Source organism: Rattus norvegicus, chromosome 2, assembly GCF_021556685.1.
Source record: "Rattus norvegicus strain SHRSP/BbbUtx chromosome 2, alternate assembly SHRSP_T2T, whole genome shotgun sequence".
Taxonomy (NCBI): Eukaryota; Metazoa; Chordata; class Mammalia; order Rodentia; family Muridae; genus Rattus; species Rattus norvegicus.
This window is the reverse complement of record NC_141535.1, coordinates 138,540,594-138,562,617: the sequence shown is the minus strand read 5'-3', so window position 1 is coordinate 138,562,617 and position 22,024 is coordinate 138,540,594. Positions and strand designations below refer to the sequence as shown.

The 22,024-nt window shown below is 43.9% G+C and overlaps 1 protein-coding gene and 1 long non-coding RNA gene across 2 annotated transcripts in view; both read right to left on the bottom strand.

Moving 5' to 3' along the window:
- Positions 1-22,024, bottom strand: part of Lhfpl6 (LHFPL tetraspan subfamily member 6) — a 205,066-nt gene that overhangs the window by 27,614 nt on the left and 155,428 nt on the right. Inside the window, 1 exon segment of the mRNA NM_001109183.1 lies at positions 1,948-2,046. Coding sequence (NP_001102653.1) covers positions 1,948-2,046 — 99 coding nt within the window.
- LOC120100819 (uncharacterized) lies at positions 9,737-13,705 on the bottom strand. The gene is made up of 2 exons (XR_015671654.1): positions 13,371-13,705; positions 9,737-10,037 (listed from the first exon to the last, which is right to left on the bottom strand). It is a non-coding gene; the product is annotated as an uncharacterized LOC120100819 (long non-coding RNA).

Sequence of the window (22,024 nt, the reverse complement as noted above, 5' to 3'; positions counted from 1 at the left end):
TATCTATGCTTGTTAGGTGCACACTGCTCTCTACTGAGGGAGCCAGTGTCCCACTGAGGAGAGCAAGGTGACTGTCATCCAGTAAGCCAAGGAGAAACCACTTCATCTTCACCGTCTCACTTCTTTTTAATCTTTTCGTCATTCACTTATTTCCTCTAAACACTGCTTAGCTATGCAACTCATTATATTAACAGGAAAAAATACTAATCAACATAGCATAAAGATTCAAAGATACTGACTTAGGAGATAATAAAAACCATGAGGCCAGTTCTCTCAGAATCTTTCTTCTTGGAAGCGGATGCCTTAGGTGAGCCACGGATGTTTAGGTCAGTAAATTCCACGAGATAGGGACGGCACGGACAGCAGCAGCAGCTCAGCCTCTGGTCCGCATGGCCGAGGAACAGACTGGCTGCCCTTGGCAGTCACAGCAGCACAGCTGCCCCACAGATGGCACCTTGGACTTTGGGAGAAGAGCAGAGGCAGGAAAGACACTCTGACCTGCCTGAGTCCTTCTGCCCAGAGACAGGTCATGGAACCTAAGAAGACTGTGAACTCCCTCTCAGCAGGGCATAAGAGCCACAACTGTCTGCACCTGAAGAGTGTTCGTGTCTCTTCAACACAGGCACACAGAGAGGGAGGCAGACATGGCCTTGCTATTACTATTGGCTCACACCCCGCACAGCCCTGTCCAATCACAGCTCTCTATGATTACTCGTGTTAATTACACATCAAACCTGCACAGGAAGCCATGGGTTTAGCATCTACACAATGTCGTTACCTTCTTATCAGGGCAAACATCCTGTTGAAACTTATTTTAAAAACATTCACATACTTTCCCCTTATTAACCTACCTTTTGCTACAGGGGCTTGAGTCATGAACCTAGTTAGTAGTGTCTAAAGGCCTTATTCTTTTGTGTATTAACTCCTATTCCAGAAAAATACTCCAAGAGATGTAATTCAGCAGAGACAACACATATTCAATCAAACACTTCATTAGAGCACACCTTAAAGCAATAGGAAGTGAAATAAACGTAGTTATTTTCTCAATTTAAAAGAAGTAAGGGGTGGTTAGATCAGCACAACCTTTATTGACTGAATAAAATGGTCCCTACTTACCACAAATTAAAATCTTGAATTCTATGTGCACCATTAGAAATCATAAAGTCTGCGGAGCGAGTAGCATGCACTTAGCTATAAGCAGAAAACACCTGAACTTCTTCATTAGCACAGACAAGCAGAGCCACAAAGGGCCGTGATGCCAGGAGCTTCTATCGACTGCTGGTAAACCATGTGTTCTGTGCTCAGGATGCTGGGGCAGCCCTCTTCTCCCTTTCCTTTCTTTTCTTTTTTAAAAAAAGATTTATTTTGTTTTATGTATATGAGTGCTTTATCTGCATTACACCTGCATACCAGAAGGTGACATTAGATCTCATTACAGATGGTTGTGAGCCACCATGTGGTTGCTGGGAATTGAACTCAGGACCTCTGGAAGAGGAGCCAGTGCTCTTATCTGCTGAGCCATCTCTCCAGCCCCTCTTCTCCTCTTTCACACAGTGTTTCACATCCCGGAGAGAAACTTTACCCTCATTGTACTTTTCTTGATTGCTTTGTTTGCCTGTGAATCCCCCAGAGACGTTTTCAGCATGTATAATGAATGATTAATACATGATTTTGAACAAATTAATCAGAGGTTATAAAAGCTCATGAGAGCAAGGCTTTCCTTAGAATTTGCAATATAAATCATGGTGCTGGCAAACAGTAGGGTATCAATGACTCGTCAATAACGAATGGATAAATATATGTAAGTATATATATATATATATATATATATATATGTGTGTGTATGTATGTATGTATGCATGCATGTATGTATGTATGCCAAACACAGCCCCAGACTGTCTTCCTTCAAGATAAGCCCCTTTTCTATGAAGGATAACAAGAACTCACCCAAGTCAAACTGGTCAGAGATGTAGCCACAAGTCTGCCGGACTTCCTCACTGTCCCAGCCCAAGGGGTAGAGGGCACAGCCAGCGCCAATCAACAGGCCTGTGAAGAGGTAAAACAGAAAGCCTTTACAAATCAGAGTTCAGAACATGACAGAGCCATAGCGCCTGCTCTCTGAAAACACCACATTAAATTCCTTTAAGCAACGTAAAGTCAGTTAGATTCCAAGAACAATATTGAGTCTACTTAAAATAAGAATAAAAACAGTAACAACTCGGTTTGTTTCCAACTTTACCTTTTAAGAGCACTAAAAGCCTCTGGATTCTTGTTAAGGAACTAAAAAGAGTTTCTTTTGATCACACTTGCAAAAAGCCAACCAATCCGGTTAATCCCGTGGAGAACTAACTCAAGAACAGGCAACATCAGTAAGTCACACTGCACCGTTCAGTGGAATTTGTTTCCAACAGAAGAATCAACGTGAATGCTATAGCGTTGTGAAATTTTACAGGGCCCTTGAGCCTGGGAACTTGTACTGCCTGTTTTTGCTCTGCTGAGACTCACCCAACACCCACACAGCTCAGGAACTATCTAGAAGGCGGACGCATGGAAGACTAAATCTTCACATACATGTAAAACCAACCTGGTTTTATTTTAATGTAAATCAAGTTATCTTGGCAGCAGACTATGCTAACTGCTTCCCGAGAACCTTTAATTTTGCATATGGCTTTATGAGAGCCCGAAAGAGATTTAAATTCTTACCACCAGACTCTATAAACTAATCTGACAGAAAGATCTAGTCAACCAATCAATGAGCATTATCCTCAACCACAGCCTATATATGCTAACCTGGAAGCACTGATGTGCAGTTGTGTGATGGATGAGAACGGGAATTCTCAGACACCACATTAGCAGCCCTACCCGGGAACACGCTTTAATACAGTAACATGGATGAGAAATACTGTAATAGGAGATCAACACTGACACACTGAGTCCTGTCTCTCCACCCAGGGTTTGCCCTACTCTACCCCAGTGAGTACCATTGGGCAAATTGTTTGTTTCTCTAACAGCCATCCAGGGCAGAACTGTTCTCCCCCCCCAACCCCCCCCCAACTCCCCCCCCCCCAGTCTTCACACCCTGCCACCAGCCCTGAGCTAAGCCATGAAGAGAGACAGCCCCCACAGTGTGACACTCATTTCCTCCCTGGTACCTCTCCTCTCGACCCTGGTCTACTAAAACAAACACAAACCCCAAATAAACGGATCGGAGGGTCTGACCTGAGAGTTCTGAATTCTCAATACAAATCACCAGCTGCGGTGTGACCTGTCTGCAGCACAGTGATGGGAGCCATGTTTTGTCTGGAACATCACCCACAAAGCAGTAAGGCAAGGTTTTGCTGACCAGGCAAATGCCCCACTGGTCCTCAGGCTTTCCCCATTGGGAAAATATTTCCTAAGCTAGTTTCCCCACTATTATGTAAAAAAGAGATAACTAAGGAAGATGACCAAGTTTGTGCAAACTGAATCCCAGGAATATTTATAAATCAATGTGAGAACATTATACAAAATTTAGTTTTTAATAGGTAACTCCTACTTTTTATTTTTAGATTTTTTTTTTTTTGTGAGTAAAGTTTAAAGAACAGTAAGTACAGAAATGTTTGGGATAGAATTTGTTCAAGTGTCAAATTATTTTTTTAAATGTTAACACGTAAGTCATCAATATCTCTTTGTCTAATTTGGAAAGAAATATTCTAATTTACTAATCATGAAGTCCCCAAAGTCCTTTCTTGTCCTGTTGTATGCTAGCTGGATTTGTAGCCTGAACAGAAAGAGACTGACTCATGCTTAGCTCTGGATGTACATTCCTGTGCATATAGGAAGGAGATCCCCAGTTCCCTAAAGAGTAAAGCACTTGAAAATCTGTTTCTTTGTGAAATCTGGGACCGTCTTTGTTAAACCATGAGACGTAGACTCAGCCATGTAAACTCGCAATAATTTTGTATACAGGATACTCACAGTCTATGTGTGAATTTTAGGCAAACCTTCCTTTACTATCCTACATTCCAGCCCCGTGCATGAGTTTGAGAAAGCAACTGCAAACATATGCTCACGTGTAAAAATTAGTTGTTCTGTGGAGTTCAGTAGCTCATGTGAATTTTTATGTTAATATTTATGTAGACTGTGCTTTGTCATCTGCCACTGTCTGTCCACAGGAAGGATGCTCTACGCTCCAAAGATTTTGAGGAACATCTCCAGAAGGCAAGTGGATACCTTTGGGCTACCTGGTGGCCACAGGCTTTAGGATCTGTGTCTGAACACCTATGGTGATGAATGTTTGTATTAGCAGGTGAGAACCCTGAACAGTCAAGAGCTCAACTCCACCCCACAGTGAAGGGCCCTGGAAACTCCCTCAAGTACTCAGCCTTATCAATATTTCAAAATATAATGGAAGCAACAGACGGAAGACTCAGAAAACTTTAGGACATATGGATAATACCTACATCCAACTTGGTGGAAGTGTTAATGAACTTGGGTTCATAACCTGTGTCTCAAGCCGGGTCCACGCACCTAATCCCAACGATCCAATGTAAAAAGCCAAATTAATAGTGGACAGCAGAAAAAATGAAAATTATTCAATGTGGTCACACTGCAAGAGGGAGAAAGACATCCGGGGATTCCCTCCAGTCTTAGGGGTCCTGAGGAGAGGCTTGAGTTTAAATTGAAGGCCATGCATATGCTTATCTGAGCAGACCCAGTCAAAGTGTGTCCTGCTCACTACTGACCTGTCCTTGTCTGGCTTCCATCTCATCCTGTAAGCTGGGCTGACATGTTGCTAGAACTTTGTGAGCTCCCTTTCCTTTTCCAGGAGACAATGTCCCACTCTGGTGGGGCCTTATCCAGCATCAGATTCCTGGGGGAATTCTCATTTCTTTGGGGTCAGTTGTCTGATAGACCGAGAGCCACGAATGCCTCTTTAGAATGTTTTTGTTTCTGCCAGCCCCATTACAGAAGGGAGGGGTGGCAAGTGACCACCACACTGCACTGTGCAAACAGTGACCATTTTCATAGCTGCAGAGAACTCTAGTGGAGAGCTCTGCTCTAGGTGTAAGGGCCAACTTCAAAAGGGCGTGGGGCTTACCAGATGCATATGCAGGCTCTGGTGCTGCTTTGCAATAATTAAAGCATTAATTATTAATTAAAAATAATTAAAATTTTTGCTTTGCAAAAATTAAAAAAAAAAACAGTCTCCTTTCTCAGGTAAGGCCAATGGGAAGGAACTCTAACTCTAAAGTCTGTCCTTTACACTGCCCTGCTAGCATGAGCTCTGTGTCACAGTGAGACACTCTCCTGTGGGAATTAGAAGATGAGACAGGGAAACTGGGCATTTGCCACTGGCTCCTGCAGTCAGATGTAGGCCTTTCTACAGACAGCCGATTTGAGGTCTGGGGAGGGGCTTCCAGGCACCCGCTCCACATCACCCAGAGACAGCAGTTGGTCATCAGGTTCTTCTGATCCCTGGACCTCGGATTTTTGTAATTATTCAAATCAACTTCTCCGACCTTCACTTTCCTAGACCTTCCAACAGGCCTGCAAAACTTAAATTGAACCCATGGGGTTCCTACTAAAGTTACCTAGTATAGCTGAGTCCATGCCTCACTCATATAAGAGACATGATACGATTTTTTTTATATATTTTCTCATCCTGCTCAAACAGTATGCATATGTTCAATTAACCATCATCTTGAATAAGGCTTGGGCTAATTTTTAAAGCTCTGGGGGATGGACAGACAGTGATATGTACTTGGAAAGGTTAGCCTTTAACCATCTCTGTGGAGACCTCTTCAGTCAGGGAATTTAACAAACTGGTTAACCTCTCTCCAGGAGTGGGGTTTCTGAGCGGATGCTTCAACTGTCAACGAATTGCCCTAAAGGTGTGGATTGCAGTTAACCAGTATTTTACGGTCTCCAAGGAATGCACCACGTTGTAAAATAAAAGCCACAAAATGTGAAAGCAAGAGCATCCTTTTAAGTGAGAAAGACCTGCCACCATCCAGTTGAGGCTCTGTTGAAGCCCAGACCAGGTTATAGAAATGTTCAACCAAACCACGATATGGAAGCCCCTGGCTTATCTGTGTGGTCCTTATACTCCCTGCCAACACGGGGTCCGGGCTGAAGTATTCGCTCAAGGGGTATCTTAATGACCCAACAGATTGCTTAATTTGCTCATCAGGAATAAATGGTTCAATAGCTTTACAAACTTTAACATTACCTGCAGAGATTTTCCTTGCTATATTTACAGACCTTGTTGCCATCCGGGCTTAAGTGTAAGCAAATTCCATTGCCACTACGTTAAAAAAAATCATGAAAAAAGTCACATTATCACATGTTTTGAAAAAACTGTGTAGTCAGGAGTGGAAGTGAGGAGGGCACCAGGAGCCTTCGGGAGGTGTTACTGGGGGTGAGATTCTGTGGAGGGGTGAGAGGCAGGCTCGCTTGGGACTAGGAAGGATCTATTTTTGTCATCCCAGAAACTGAAACTTTTAACAGGTCATGAGCAAGTCACAAATTAGACATCAGCTGAGTCTTCCCTTTTCGCCTAGCCTTATCACTGCAGTCGGGACTGGGGGATAGGGGCAACACATTCTAGATAAGGTCATTCTGTAGACGCAGAGAGATGCTACCTCCTAAAAAAGAATAAAGAAAATGGGGGGCGGGGGACTAGGTGACTCGATAATTCTGTAATTTAACAAATCCATTTGAATAAGATGGTGGCTATTTGGCCACTCCATCCTGACTACGTGATGCCTGAGGCTCACTCTGTTCAAGGACAATTAAAATATTTTAGGAGCAAGGTCCGTGGATTGTCCTTTTGAGAGAGGCCAATGTGAATGGGGAAAAGATCTTTGATAACTGCATAGGGCCAGACAATCCCGAGCGGTGCTGGCTAAAGTTAACATTTAGTTCAGTTGGAGATGGCTCAAGGGCTAAACGCCCTGTCGCTCTTGCACAGGACCTGGGTTTGGTTCCCAGCACCTACACCGTGGTTTGCGACCATCTGCAACTCCAGTTCTGGGGATCCAATAGCCTCTCTTGGTCTCTGTGAGCATTCTATACACATGTAGGCAAGGCACTCATTTATAGAGAATAAAAAAATAACTTCAGCAAAAAACGTAGACGTTGACTCCTTTATCCCAGTGAGTCGTCAGCGAGGACGCTTCATCTACCCACTCCCTCCTACGGGGTTCCTCAGAGTTCTTTTCGGTGCCCATGAAAGGCTGGCCCATGAAAGGCTGGCCGTCTCTGCCACAGTACTAATTACTTCTTAGAATGTGAATGTGAAGCCTACATTCTGTGAAGAGTTCAGAGGTTCAAGAACAAACCTGGGGCTGGGAACTCTCGGCTGCTGAGCTCTTTCTATTCAAGCTCAGCACTGAACACTTGGCCCCGGAATATTACCATAACAACCCTGCCCCTGCCAAGGAGCCAAAACAAACCCCAAGTCAGCCACTGCCAATTATTCTCCCCAGGTGGGAAGAATGGAGTCCTCCCGACCGTTCCTAAGCCCACAAAGCCTTATTTTTATTATTTTTTTCCAGGCTACTCTTAAAAGTTTGTATGTGACCTCACTTCTTTTCCACGACTACTGAGCCATTTTTTCCACTTTTATTTTCTTTTTTTTTAATAACGTGACTCTTCCCACCCATCGTCTTTCCCATCAATTCATCTTTTATGGTTTTTGGAAACTTTCATCTGTCCTCCAGACCCTTTATCTCCTTTTCTGTGACAAGCACCAAGGGAAAGTGTTTTCTTTACTGTTCTCATGGAGGCTGCTGGATCTTGCGGCCAGTTATCAGGACCGTTTCCTTTGGAGCGGTTGGCAAGCTTCCATCTCAAAGTCTCCATATGCTAATTTGTGTAGGAGATGCTCTCCTCTTCCGCAGCAGATAAGGACTCTGTTACAGAATAAGCAGCCGTGGAGAGGGAGCAGCAGCGAGCTCTAGTGCTGTAACTCTTCAGATCCCTGTCCCCCCCAAAAAATGTAGCTAAAAGCAAACTATATGTTGTATAGCGAGATAGGTTGGTTAGGCCCCAGTAAGCCATGGCCCTCTGAATACGTAACAGAAACTGAGGTACAGAGAACGCAAGAAGCTTGTTGGAGCAAAAGAGATCTCAAGTTAATGGCAGAGCTCTGGAATCCCAGGGCAGGGCTCTTTCCTATCTGCTATCATCTCAGTACTTGGACATGAGTCCACTCCAAGCCTCAAGCTCACACCCTCAAGTGCAGCATGAGATCAAACAGGGACATGGTGGCTTTGATCCGAGAATCTCTAATTCCCAATATCTTACCTACTGTAAATGGGCCACTCAGTGCCCTGGAGGTCCCTGACTACTGCACCCACCACGGGCTCTTTATGTCTTGAGATCTTTGCTTCTCTGAAAGTTGGCTTCTTTTTGCTTAATAGGGACACTTTTGTTATTGAATTTGGGGATCACAGACTGTGACCTAAGCCAGGTTTGGTCACCAATAGTCCTCAGCAAGCCAATCAAGCGCCAACTTAACAGCAGAAAGCAGAGGAAGGAGATCCTGGGACACCCCTCAAGTCCACGTTCTGGGTCCTGAGGTGAGACTGAAGTTTAAATAGAGGGCTAAGTATATGCTCATCAAAGAGGTCATGGTCAAGGTGTGGTCTAATCCACCATGACCTGGGCTTCACTCTCATCCTTCAGGCAGTCTGATAAGTTGTTAGAATGCTGTGGAATCTCTTCGGGGGAGAAAAGTTCCTCCTCCCCCTTTGGCTTCTCCCAGCATCAGATTCCTGGAGAATTCCTATTACTTTGGGGGTCTGTGATTTCCATAGTTGTTGGTAAGAATGAGAGAGACAGGTGTCTTCCTTAATGCAGGGCCAGGAACATTTTCACTCCTTGGGTTAATTCTCAAACTCCATCCTGAAAATACTTGTTGTTTAGGTCTAGAAACATCAGCATTCAGCCTCCCCAGGCTGCCCAGAAGTGAGCTACTGGTTTCACCCCTCCCAGGAGCTCCTGCATACATTAAGGTTACTTTGAGGTTGGGTATTGTATTGTGGTTATTTCTGTATTATATCTTGTGCCCATGGGATTACTTCCATTCAATGCATTCCCTCATAATATTTGTTAAATATCAAGCCATTGTAGCATTGCTATTTGTCACTTTCAAAAGCCTTAGGAAGTTATACAACAGTTCATAATCAATGAATAATATGATATATAATTGCCTGTATTTAGTACAAAAGCTTATCAAAGTAGGCCTGTACTTCTAAATGTGCAGTATTTCCAGGACACATACCCAGTGTTCTGAGTATCCTCCATTTCCAAGAGTCCCCCAAAGAGCTAAGTGTTCTCTGTCCCACTCTCCACATCCACATGTTCAATACCCTATGAGCCTTAGTCAGCCAGCAGCCTGCGATTCCAGACAAGGAACAGGCCCTCAGAAACCTGCCAATCCCTGCTTTGGTGGGGCCCAGTGACCCCAGTGTGAGCTCTAGGACACAGAGAGTCTCTTTTCAGTAAGTGGACCTGCAGGCATCACAGTGAGCAATGGTCTTTGTCATCACAAGTAACCCCTCCGTGCTGCAGTACAAAGTAAAAATGTGCTCATTTCTGCACTGACACCCCTGTTTGATCTAATCGCAGGCAGAGTCTTTCTTTGCTTAATCATCCTGCAGACAACTCTGGGTTTTCTTAAAACGTTTTTCCAGATGGTCCATCAATCCTCATTTCTTTCCCTTTTCCAGATCATGTGACACAAGACACAAAAGACAAATACAGTGTATTAGACACCAGGAGCCTTCCAAGCACACAGAGAAACCTCACAAGCTAATTTCAGCCATGAGTAACTTGTCATCTTTTCTCTTTCCAGGGTCCCAGGCAATCGCTGGTACAAAGAAAAACAGTTGTTTCTGAGGATGAAAGTTTGGAAGGTACGGCCATTTGCATGTGACACTCGTCAGGCAAGTGAAGGCTTCATTTTCCCAGCCCTGGGCTACAAGTGCCTCAGCTCCATCAGCCACTTCTCCAGGATCTACAAAATGAGGGAAGAGCTTCTCCTTGGGCATCTGAAAGGATTACATAAGATGGTGTTTGTGAAGAAGTGGTGTCGTGATTGACCTCAGGAGTCAGTGAATGGTCTTAATTGGAAACCTTAAATCTGTCCCCCAGGCAGGAGAGTGTGGTGAGCGTGTTGTCATATATATTGGCAGGATGCTGACGGTGTCCTGTTCTCTCAAAGATACTCTTCTGACAAGGAAAAATAGAGAGGGTCCTAGCGAGATGATCCCTACATTGGTGAGTACTAGACACTTTTTCTCCAAGTCACATCAGCCACACATAAGCTCAGTGCAAATGGAGCACTCGTAGCCTGACACCCTGCCTGTGGAGCAGAGGGTGAGCCCTCTGATGCTTTTCTGTCTTGCTCATTATCTATTTTTCTTTAGAGGCAGCACCATTTATGTGAGTCGAGTAGAGCCAGAACCACCACCGGGATGACCAGAGACAACAGTAGTGTATGGCTGAGGCTTGACACGTTTGGTTCATGGCTTCCACTGTACAATTTCTAGACAATGTTCACAAAAGAGACAGCTATTTTCACTGACCCAGTAGTGTCCCATATCTGTGTCAGGAATAAAAACAAAGTTACAGTAGTTTCAAATGTCCAGAGTGCCATACAGAGCAATACCTGTGAGAACCAGCTTTCCAGGTTAGGGGCACTTGCTAAAATGCAGCTTCTAGTTTGTGCTCTGGAACAGATCCTCATGAGGCCCCGCCCTCTGGCTAGGACCCACAGAAAGCAGCAAGGGTCTTTAAAGTACTTTCTGCCAGTTTTGAATCTGATATCACCCTAGCTAGATGTGTGACCATGAGTCTTTAACCTCTCTTGAGCTCAGATCTTCACGCACAAAGTAGACGGAGTAACCCCCGTCTCTTAGCAAGGTGCCTACATCTGTATCATTGTCTTAGCGATACATCAAGGGCTTATAACTGTAGCATTTGGAGCATGGCATACAATAGTGGCTTATCATGGCAGTGTATTATAGGGGATTGTGTCGGGGGTAATCAACAGTCATGCTACTGCTGGAGAAACAGTGCCTGCCGACTTCAGATGCTTCATCAGTGGCTGAAGGTGCTTGTGAGTGAACACACAAGTGTAGCGGGAAATAATGAAAAAGGACTCGCCATGCCACACTACCCTAGGCACCGGTGGGCCACATGGTATCAGCAGAGTGTTCTCATCTTGGTAGACTCTCTCTGACCCTTTGCTCTGAAAACTCTCTACCCAACTCGCTAAGTTCCCTTGGCTGGTTGATACCACACCAGTCCCAGGCATCCAATTCCACGTCCCCTATACCTTTCTCTTGAACTCAGTTGAGTCGCAGGGTGAAGAAAAATACCACACAAACTTAGTTTAGAATCAATAGGTAACTCGATCTCTGGGTGCAACCACTAATATCCTAATTAGTAAGCCAGATCAAATTAAATCCTTCGGTGGCAGATTCTGGAGGATCTGCCATCTAACGGGGGGGGGGGGCGCCTCTAGTTCATTATATCTTCAACCCCAAGCTCTCTCCCCATCCAAAAAGCCTCAAGTCCCTTTTCTCCATCTTTTTACCCTCCTCCAACCTGGAAGCCCCACCTACACCTCGCCAAGTGATTGGTCCCCTGAAATCTTTATTCATTAGGGGGAAGTCCTTGCCACACACAAGGAATAATATAATCTCATCAACAGCAAAGATATATTACTGCTTGTTCATGTCTTCACAGTAGATACATTTTCTAGAGCCAACCACAGCTCTGTGGCTAGGAATTGCTACATCTTGAGTCTAACATGAGTTTACAAAGTTTCAACTCTTAGAAGAGTTGGTAGAAATGCACAGCCAACATCTGATCACCTACCATAGTGGATCTAGGATTGGCAGGTCTTTAGAACTTGTTTATCCATTTGCTTATCGCCTACCCACCCGTTTCCCTATTTCTCTAAGGATCTGGAAAGCCAGCCTTTTGGAGGATTGGAGGGGGAAGAGTTATTTGTTGCAGTCAGTATGAGCGTCATCTAATATAATTCTTGCCATCTCTCATCCATTGCCCTCTTGCTGTATGCAAAGAGTTTGCCATTATCCATACATTATTCTCTATCCTTTGGCCCAGAAGGCACTGAAACTGGGACCCATCAACTTTGGAAAATGATTTATGCACAAATCTCAAGAAAGGGCATTTCTAATCCTTTCACAGTTCCCAAATGACTCTCCTGCACGTTAAAATAGAAACATCTTGCCTTGGCTCGCTGACCCAGAAATACCAATGGGAGTTCACAAGACACTTCAGAGAGCCCAGGGTGACAGTGGAGCTCACTTTTAAGTACAAGTCTTCTCCCTTAAGGATCCCTGTGTGGCTCTGTGCAAAATAAATTATTCTTAAAATGATTAAAAAAAAAAAAACCTCAAACAACCATCATGATTAAATATGCAAGTAAAAAAAAAAAACAGGGCTAGGCTCCAACAATATCCTTTCAGAAATTAAACAAAAACAAAAAGCTGAACTCTTAAGCACACTGCAAACTCTGGCTCATTCTCTCCTTGCTTGGAAAATGCCGCATTGGTTCCAACAACACTCCAGTAAGTGTGCGCCCAGCCGCAGAAAAATTTTCCAGTGGAAAACTGTTGGGGTGAGGGCTTTGGAGTCTGGCAACCTTGCATTCAAATATTTGGTCTGCCGCTTATTAGATACTGGCTTAGCAAGTCTTACTCTTGAGCTCCAGAAGTTTCTTTGTAAAAATGGATTTGCCATTACATCTTACAGAGTCAGCGTGAGGGTTAGATAAAACACGTAGATAACATCCTGACTGAGGATATTGTATGAAAGTGGAAGGAATACTAGAAACATTTCTTTGTAGAACAGTTGGTTATATGACAGGGAGATACTCTACCCTCTGCGTACATTGCTTTATAGGACAGGTTCGCAAAATGCTGGGATTCAAGGGCAGATAACACCATGTATCTGGTCTCACAGACAGCACAACTTAGCATCCTGAAATCAAATGCTCTCCCCAGCTACCTCCCAGCCTGCCAGGCATCCAGATCTTTGCTTTGATTCCTGATAAACAACCAGTTCAGTTTCCTTCACCGAGCCCTCACTCTGAGCGTGGGAAGCCATCTATCTCATTCATGTCTGATGTGCTCATCGTGAATCTTCCCAGGATCCCTGGGCTAACTGACACCAGGGACCTCAGTGGTGAGATCAAGGGCCAGTCCTGTGCATAGCCTGTCTCTGGAGAGCAGGTTCTTGTCACAGTGCCTCTTGCAAGAACTGGGGCAGATTTGGGAGTTGTGTCCTGTTTAAATGGAGATAGGCGAAAGACCTAGAAGTGCTGATTCTAAGCAGAACACCCCATGTACCTGGTCTTGATAATACACAGAGGATCCAAGGACTGGTGATCTCTGGGAAGGGCCGGCCGGCCTGGGAACCAGAGGGATTTGAATAACTAAGTTCTGTGGGAAGAAAAGAGATGCGGGAATGTGCACCAGAGAGAAGCAGACCTAGATTGAACCTTATGTAGCTGCGGAGAGAAGAGCATGATTACTTCCTCAATTATTCCTCAGAATGAATGAAGGAGGAAGATAGCCAGATTTCACCACAAATGAAGTCCTGAGCACGAAGGGGACAGGAGGGCACTTGGCATTGGGGTGTGAGGGTCAGGATCTGGCTTAGGCCTGTTGATTCCTGGAGCCTCAGAATTCTGTTGGTGCTATGGTGAATAAGGTTACCTGAACAACTTGGAGCTGGTGTGACATCAAAGTAAAGTCATGACAGCACATAATAGACGTGCCGTGGCTGGTGGTCATCATGTCTGCACGGGGCATCTCTTAGCACAGTCACACAGGGAGGGGACCCAGGGAAGAGAGCATGTTCCTTCCCAGGATCATTTACCTTCAGTGACAGCGACTGCCCCTGAGCCTGTGCATGGCTCACAGTGTTTTACCAACGTCCTCTCCCTAGTACTGATATCCGAACAGCCTGAAATTACTGAGGACAGCAGAGATCCGAAGTAGAGGAATCTACTAAAGGAATGCCAGCACCCTGAGACACTCACTCGGGGTCGGGGGTCGGGTGGTCGGATTCAACTGCAGGGGCTTATTTCCATTTTGACATAGTGTTGAGCCTGAAGAATGAAACTCTGACCTCAATAACAACCTGAACTCATACAGCAAGTGCCAAATGAGCAGCTCATTTTCTCCTCTAATTAAAGAATTAAAAGGCAGGGGGAAAGTCTCAGATGCATATATATATATATGTTTGTAACAGGTTTCAACTGAATTTAAATTAACTTTACTTGTAAACTGCCCTTTCACCAGCGAAGTATTAGAAGATCTGAGCACCTCATAACATTATTGATGAGAAGCATTATCAGGTACATGGATGGGCTACACAATCAAAGACTTTAAGCTCATGCACACACAAACACGAGAGAGAGAGAGAGAGAGAGAGAGAGAGAGAGAGAGAGAGAGAGAGAGAGAGAGAGAGATTGAGAGATTCCTTCTTTCTACTTCATGGGACTTCAGAGTAAGAATCCCATCTGTTTTCCTCAAGTCCTTTAAAAATACTGTAAATTCCACTGAAGCACCACCGCTCTGCCATCTGGAATAGCTGACAGACAGCGACTGGGAAGAAGTTTCTTTCAGGTCCTCTATAATGGTTCTCCTTTCTGTTCTCTCCCACTCCTGAAATGCCAAGGATAACTCCAGCTCTCTACCTCCCATCTGTGATTTCGCAATCAGTCACAAGTGGGTCTTGAAAGTTGTTTGAGAATTTTGTTTCCACCGGGTCCGATTTTTAAAACTTTAACTGAATTTTTCTCACCTAACATATTGTCTTCAGTGATTTTTATACATTTGAATATAAAGCATATATTATATGTTCACGTACATATTAGCATGTCTTCCAAGTAGATCACAGTGGGGAACAGAAGTGTATTTTTTAAATCCAGGGACAGGCAGCTATGGTGAAGTTACTCACAATTTGAAAGGTATTACCCTAAGTAGCACACTCAAATACGAGGAACAAACTTTGAAAAGACTAAGTTCTGCTCTTGAAGAATGGGTAGGAGATACAATTGGGATCATTCTTTTAAAAATATTTCTTTTTATTTTACATAAAAGAGTTTTCACCCACGGGAATATTGTGGAGGCAGGAAGAGGGTGGCAGATCCCCTGGAATGGGAGTTACAGGTGGTCGTGAGCTGCAGCATGGGTCCTGGGAACTGAACTTAGGTTGACAAGAGCAGCCAGTGCTCTTAGTGGCTGAGCCATCTCTCTAGGCCCAGAACCAATAGCCTAAAGATCTAAATATCTAAATATGACTTTTACTCAGGGAAAACCTGAATACAGACTTAAGTCTGATACAGACTTAAGATTTAAACCATGACATATAAATATATCTTATGGATATATGATATATAAATATATCTTATGGATACATATACATATATAATATATATATTTATCCATAAGATATATTTACATACATATATAAATATATATGATATATATTTTGAACCTTGAGTCTATATCTGTTATTCAGATTATTGCCTGTGTAATATATCTTATGAATATAGTCTAATCACATATAACATATGCATATATCAAAAAGGAAGGAACTAATGTCAGTTTGTCCCAGCTCAAGGTTGAATGGGTCCTATCTACTAACGATCACAATATAAAGCATATATTAAGAATCACCTCAATTCATTTTTGGCAAGAAAGAGTGGACAGTGTCCTCTGGAGAATGAGAGGGTTTTACCATGCTCACTTCTTGGGTGAAGGGAATCAGTCCCAGACTGGGAGGCCACATAATGAAACAGGGCAAGTTAGGAATCAAAGGAGTACAGGAGAACTGCGGCCAAATGGTAGAGATGGGGGACAGGGTTGGCAACGTTTGCAGAACTCATTCATTCTGGACCAGAAAAGATGGCTGCCACTTAGGCCCAGGGACACCATAGTGTCGATTAAAATGACTATAACAAACGACTACAGACTGAATTACTTCAACAACAGAAGTTTATTTTATTATAATTCTAGACACAAATGTTGGAGATGAAAATGGCAGGCTTGGATCTTCCGGGCCTGTCTCTGTGGCACAGCCTTGGTGTGTCCTCTCATGGCTTTCTGCCTGCACAGACCTACATTTCCTCTTGCAAAAGCATCAGATGGTTTAGGGCTCAACTTACTGCCTTCACGTTTTAAAAAAAAGTCACCATTTTATGAGCTTATGTCTAAATGGGGACCCTTGCTAAGATATTGAGAATTAGAACTACAACATATAAATTTTGGGGGTTCACGGTAGAACTAATAAAAGACACGGTTTGGGGGTTGAATTCCCCAATGCAAGAGCTAAAAGGAATCCTCAAAATGACATAATGGCTCTTTTTAAAAAACAATTGCCCTCAAAATACTCCTAAAGAAAAAGAGTATGGGCCATTTATTTTTCTTATATCTATTAGAAAATCATGGTGGAAATTTCTATCTTATGCTATAGAAAATCTTTTTCTTTTTGATATATAAAAATATTTTCCCCAAAATGTGAAATGTGATACCCCAGTGAGATATTCTGGGGGTCACCCTGTGCCTCCTTTGCATATGAGCACCACAGCCATTTTTCTGTACGTACGTCGCTTGGTGTTAGCAGAAGGAAGCTAAGCTGCATCTTGAGGAGATTAAATGGCAGCCTTGGGTCACAGAAAGTAAAAATCCAAACAAAAAAGAGCAGCAACAACAGAAACATCTGGAGCAATATGAGCTCATGTTTTCCGCTCAGGGCTTGTGCTTTTGTAATGCCACAATGTCACAGAGAAAAGACACGAGTACCTGAGAAGATTGGTACAGGCCACATAGTATTTAAAGAGGCTTAGAGTCACAACATGGTCACCCTATAGAAGACCTAGACTTCCTCCTGCAGCTAGCCAGCCAACCCCCCCCCCCCCACTTCAAGGTTGCAAAGAGAGCATTCTCCCAGCTGTAGTGAGGAGGCTCAGCCTAGGCTCTCTCCAGTAGAACTGTCCTCAGTGGTACATCCCTGGCTTACACAGGACTGGAGGACAGCGCCTGAGAGAAATATGCCTTCCTCTTAGTAGACCCCAGCAGCTGCTAATCAAAGGCTGACAATCGAGATGTGTACTACACCAAGCTTCATGGGGGCCATAAAGAGAGAGAGAGAGAGAGAGAGAGAGAGAGAGAGAGAGAGAGGGGGGGGGGAGAGAGAGAAAGAGAGAGAGAGAGAGAGAGAGAGAGAGAGAGAGATATCACAGCTGTGTGTTTCTCTCCCTCTCATTCCTGTTTCTGGCCGTGTTAGCACAGACAAGCAGGCTGCATCAAAACAATTTTCTAAAAATATGGATCAGCTGAGACCATTTAAAGCCTCGTTTTAAGGAGTTATTGTAGAACTCTCCCCGGGGGTCTTCTGTGGACTCCTTCCCAGACCCTCCTCCTCCAGCGTCTAAGAATATGAATGAAACATTCTTTCTTCCTGCCTCCCAGTGATTGATAAGTGAGTTTGCATTTTTCCCCCTCAGGATCTTGGGCAGTGCTCCTAAATCATCATGGGGCAAACGTGGCAAAGATCTCCAGTGGGGTTCTACTGAAGAGGAGCTAGTTTGCCTGCCACCCAGCAAACAGGATGGTTGGGAACTCCATTTTTTCTAGCCCTGTGCGAATGTAGAAGGTGGAGATCAAGGGGTGAAAGATCAAGGATTCAATGGTAGAGTCCTTGACTGAAAGGCATGAGGCCCTGGGTTCAGTCCTCCACTCGAAACTCGTGTTTCTCTCCTCACCTAGAGAAAGGAGCCAAGAGCAACAAGCACAGAGATCTGTGACCTGGTGCTGTCCCATGGGGATGGTGTCTGAAGAACACTCATTGGTTGGACTGAGCAGGGAGTCCTGGATGTGTGGATGAAGGAAATAGGTGCTGTAGGTGTCATTTGCTAAGATGTCTGGAGGAAGATGGGCCCTTAGTACCTGAGTTGTGTATGTGATAAGACAGACACACAGAGAGAGAGAGAGACAGAGAGAGACAAAGAGAGAGAGAGAGAGAGACAGAGAGAGACAGAGAGAGACAAAGAGAGAGACAGAGAGAGACAGAGAGCGACAGAGAGACAGAGAGATGACTGCAGAAAGTGGAGTTAGCTTAGAGTCATACCCGTGGAGGAAGCAAGAACAAGCTTGTTTCTAGACTCCCCAGAGGCATGTGTCTCTTCCGGCACCTTTCTTTTGTCCAGGCTTTGAGACTTTGAGAAAGTTCATTTCCATTGTTTTTGGCCACACAGTTGGTAATCCTGCCTTATAAAAGCCTTAAGAAACTTAAACAGTTACTTGAAGACACATTTTTCTCCCATTGCTTGATGCAGTTCTTCCCTTAGGCGAAACGTCAATACACCGTGAATTGACAGGTTTTCTTTTTTAAAGAAGGGAACATCATTTTCTAAGCTGACTCCTTGTCCTGCACCTCCATCCCCACCCACCTTAAAGCAAACATCTGCAGCAAGGGATGTTTCTCTAAACACAGCTCAAAGGGGTGGGCCTGTCCTCGGAAGCCGCACAGCGGCGGCGGCGTAAATCTCCTCACTACCAGGTCAAAGATGGAAGGAAGGTCGAGCTGTGATGTTCACCTTGACAAGCTGGAGGCAGCATAATTCATGCGAGACACAGCTAACCATGCATGCCTGACGTGAGATGGACACTGGGCAGTCATAATTTATATTTAAACAGCTCTTTTCTCCGAAGAGCTTCAAGAAATTTACAGACTCTTACTTAATTACTCCTTGCAAGCCATCCATGGCGGAGGGGAGTAAGGTGATCCATCCCTCTTGCGGCTGGCACCTCAAGGTTTGGCCATTGGCTGCCCTCCTCTCTCTTCTCGTTTTCACGATTGTTGAGTTTTTCCCGTCTCACTACACATCTACATTTGTGATATTGGTATTCTATTAACATTTCCACTGAACTGCTCCTGGGAGCTCCTTGTTGACAGAAGAGATTGTCTCCATTGATTCCTCTTGGGGACATTGGGGTTTCTTCAGAAAGGCCCCATTTACTTTGAAATGGCATAAACGTGATTTTAAAGATAGAAGAGGACTCTCAGTATCTCAGCAGACACTTCATATGTATGTATATAATATATGATATATAGAATATTCTATGTTCTATATTATATATGTTTTATTTTATGTATAGGATATATACTATATATCATATATATCTACTCTATCGTCTGCCTTCCGGTCACATGTCATTGGTGTGCCCTCTGAGAACTGTGTTAATGGAGCCAGTAGTAAAGAAGTGGAAAAGAGGACTCTGGTCCCAACCCAATGATGCTGGAAAATTAGTGCTCTGGATCTGAGCGTGGAGGCTCTTCCTCGCATCTATTGAGCAGTAAGGACCTTTACCTTTACCAAGGGTGCTTCTCCTTACCCCAGGCTTAGGGCTCATCTGCCACAGGCAGAGCAAGAAGAAGCACTGTCATGTTTGTTGGCTTGCCTTTGAGATGCCTATGGCTGGCACATCTCACCAGGCTTGGAAACCTTGATAGCGCTGGTTTGCCCTCCTAAAAACACTTTTTAGTGATTGCCTTTACCAAGTGCCAACACCTCCTAATACGGGAAAACACTTTTTATTTGTTGTGGTGGTGGTAGTGGTGATAAGTGGGGGTCAAGCCAGGGACCTCAGGCATGCTAGAGAAGTTCTCTTCCACTGCTTGGTGACATTGTAAAGCTGACAAGTGAGATCTCGTATGAATGGTGGTGCAAACAAGTGGTATTTGCCTCCAGCCCATTGTTTTTAGAGCCATCTACTGTGTCTGTGGCCAGCCTACTCTCCCCAGATCCAACAATGGGTGCCAGAACTCACAAAAATGTAAAACCTGTGGTTACGTAGAAACTATAAGAATTTCAGCAATGGCCTTTCAAAATTTCAGCACAAAGAAGTTTTTGTAAACCAAAGGACCTTAACACTCAGTCTGGTTTATTTTGCTATTTGCAGTCACATCTACAACTAACCATTTTATGGATTATGTGAAGCCATCCTGTGCACACATACATACATAATACGTACATGCACACATGCATGCATACATACATACACACATACATACATACAGATATGTATGCATACATTTGTTTATCATCAAAATGACGTGAAGGCACCAGAGGAGAATTAAGTTTCATTTGTTTGGTTAAGCATTGGGCTTGATAACAACAAGACTAATGACTTAATTAGCATTTACTACAAGAAGAAAGTGATTATTAGTAAAAAGATGAAGCTGGGAGGAGTGAAAAAGTCATTGTAAACTGTTATCAAAAACTCATGCGGGTAGCTGGAATTTTGGAGAGCCCTTCCCCTACTTTAAATGTACACCATTTGCTTGGGCTTTTGGACATGTGCAGGCAGCCTGCAGAACTGCTTACCTGAGCCTCTCACAGGAAACAAGAGTAGAGGCTACACAGGAGGGAGGCAAGCACTACTTGTTTGCCCAGCCGTGCATTCTACAACCCACACTCCAGTTTCATGATGGTACGAATGAGAGACCAAGATGGCTTCACTGTCCCTTTGGGTTGGATTGAATAAGCGTGTGGAGGGGCCAGGTTCCATCTGTATCTGCTCCCTGAGGTCACCGTGAGCGGATTGATGCTGAAACAGAAAGTTAACTAGGTAAAGATCTGTGAGCTTCAGTTCGTTACAGGCTGAGCTTTCTCCTGGGGACTTCTGTGCTGAGCCTTGTCCAGGCCTGGAAGCTTTGGTGCGTCATATGCAGAGTCTTCTCCTTCCATCACTTTACTGCTTGGCTGTCCTTGCATCTTCCTGGCTCGCTGAGATGGCCACTGTGTGAAGCCACTGGTCTACTTTTCATTTTCATATCATTTTGGTTAGATGAATAATTAGTCCAAATAGTGAGAGTATGAAATTTAAGATGTTAGAGTTATGTGCTTTATATCCACTGAAACCAATCTGGTACTGTTATTTTTGAAGGATGCCACCATTCAGGATTGGGAGGAGATATGGAAAAAGAATATAAATACAAACTTAAATCTTTTAAATATTAACTATAGGTTAAAGTGACCTTTTTAATATATTGGGTTACCAAATGTTATTAAACTTAGTTACATTTTCCCCTTTGCTTTTTTTTTTAATAGAGCAGCTGGAGAATTTTAAATGTCCCGTGTAGCCCACAAGATTCTATTGACAAAACTGATAAGCACCAGGATTAGCTTGACTGCAATGCAAAGGAGCTTGAAAATGCTGACTCATGAAAAACAACAAAAACCCCACAACCTCAAAACTGATCTGCAAGGAGGCATAGGGATCCTTTGGCAACAAAAGCAGAGGCCTACTTGAGACCAGAGAAGGCACCTGGAAAACATCTCTGCTACCGAGACAGAGCTCTGTATAGGGGTCGCCAGTACCCAAAGCTTCAATATCAAAAAGAAATAAAACACGGATCTCAAAAAATCCCTGCCTTGTCTTTTGAACCGGCTGTGAGAAAGCAGCTCACAGCCCGCAGAGGTGAGGGCTGTGACTCCCACAGCAAGCAAATCCTCACTTTGATTTTCTCTTCATCAAAGATGGGACCTCAGGAATGAAAAGCAGTGAGCCAAAGGCCCCAGGAAGGAATCCCCCAGCAAGATATACAAAGGCCCAGAGACATGGCGAGATAATTTAATAACCACATCGAGAATTTTCAGACCAGCGTTTAGATCTCCAGGTACTGAACAAGGAGGGAAACTAGCAATCAATGCTTTATGTGAGAAACGGCAGGAGCAGCTCTTCTCAGATGGCAATGTGAGTCACCAGAGAGCCGGACAATGAGGGCATTGTCCAAGCTTACCAAAGGACAGCCACGCAGTCCCTCTCCCCTCCCCCATGTCCTTATCTAGTCTTCTTAGAGAGACAGGAGGAGTGCGTCTCCATCACACAAGAATGTTAACCTCCTCTCCTTTCAAATCTAGCTAAGCTCACGGATACCCATTTCTTCCTTGATACAAAGTCTGGTATTTGAATACCTTCAGAAT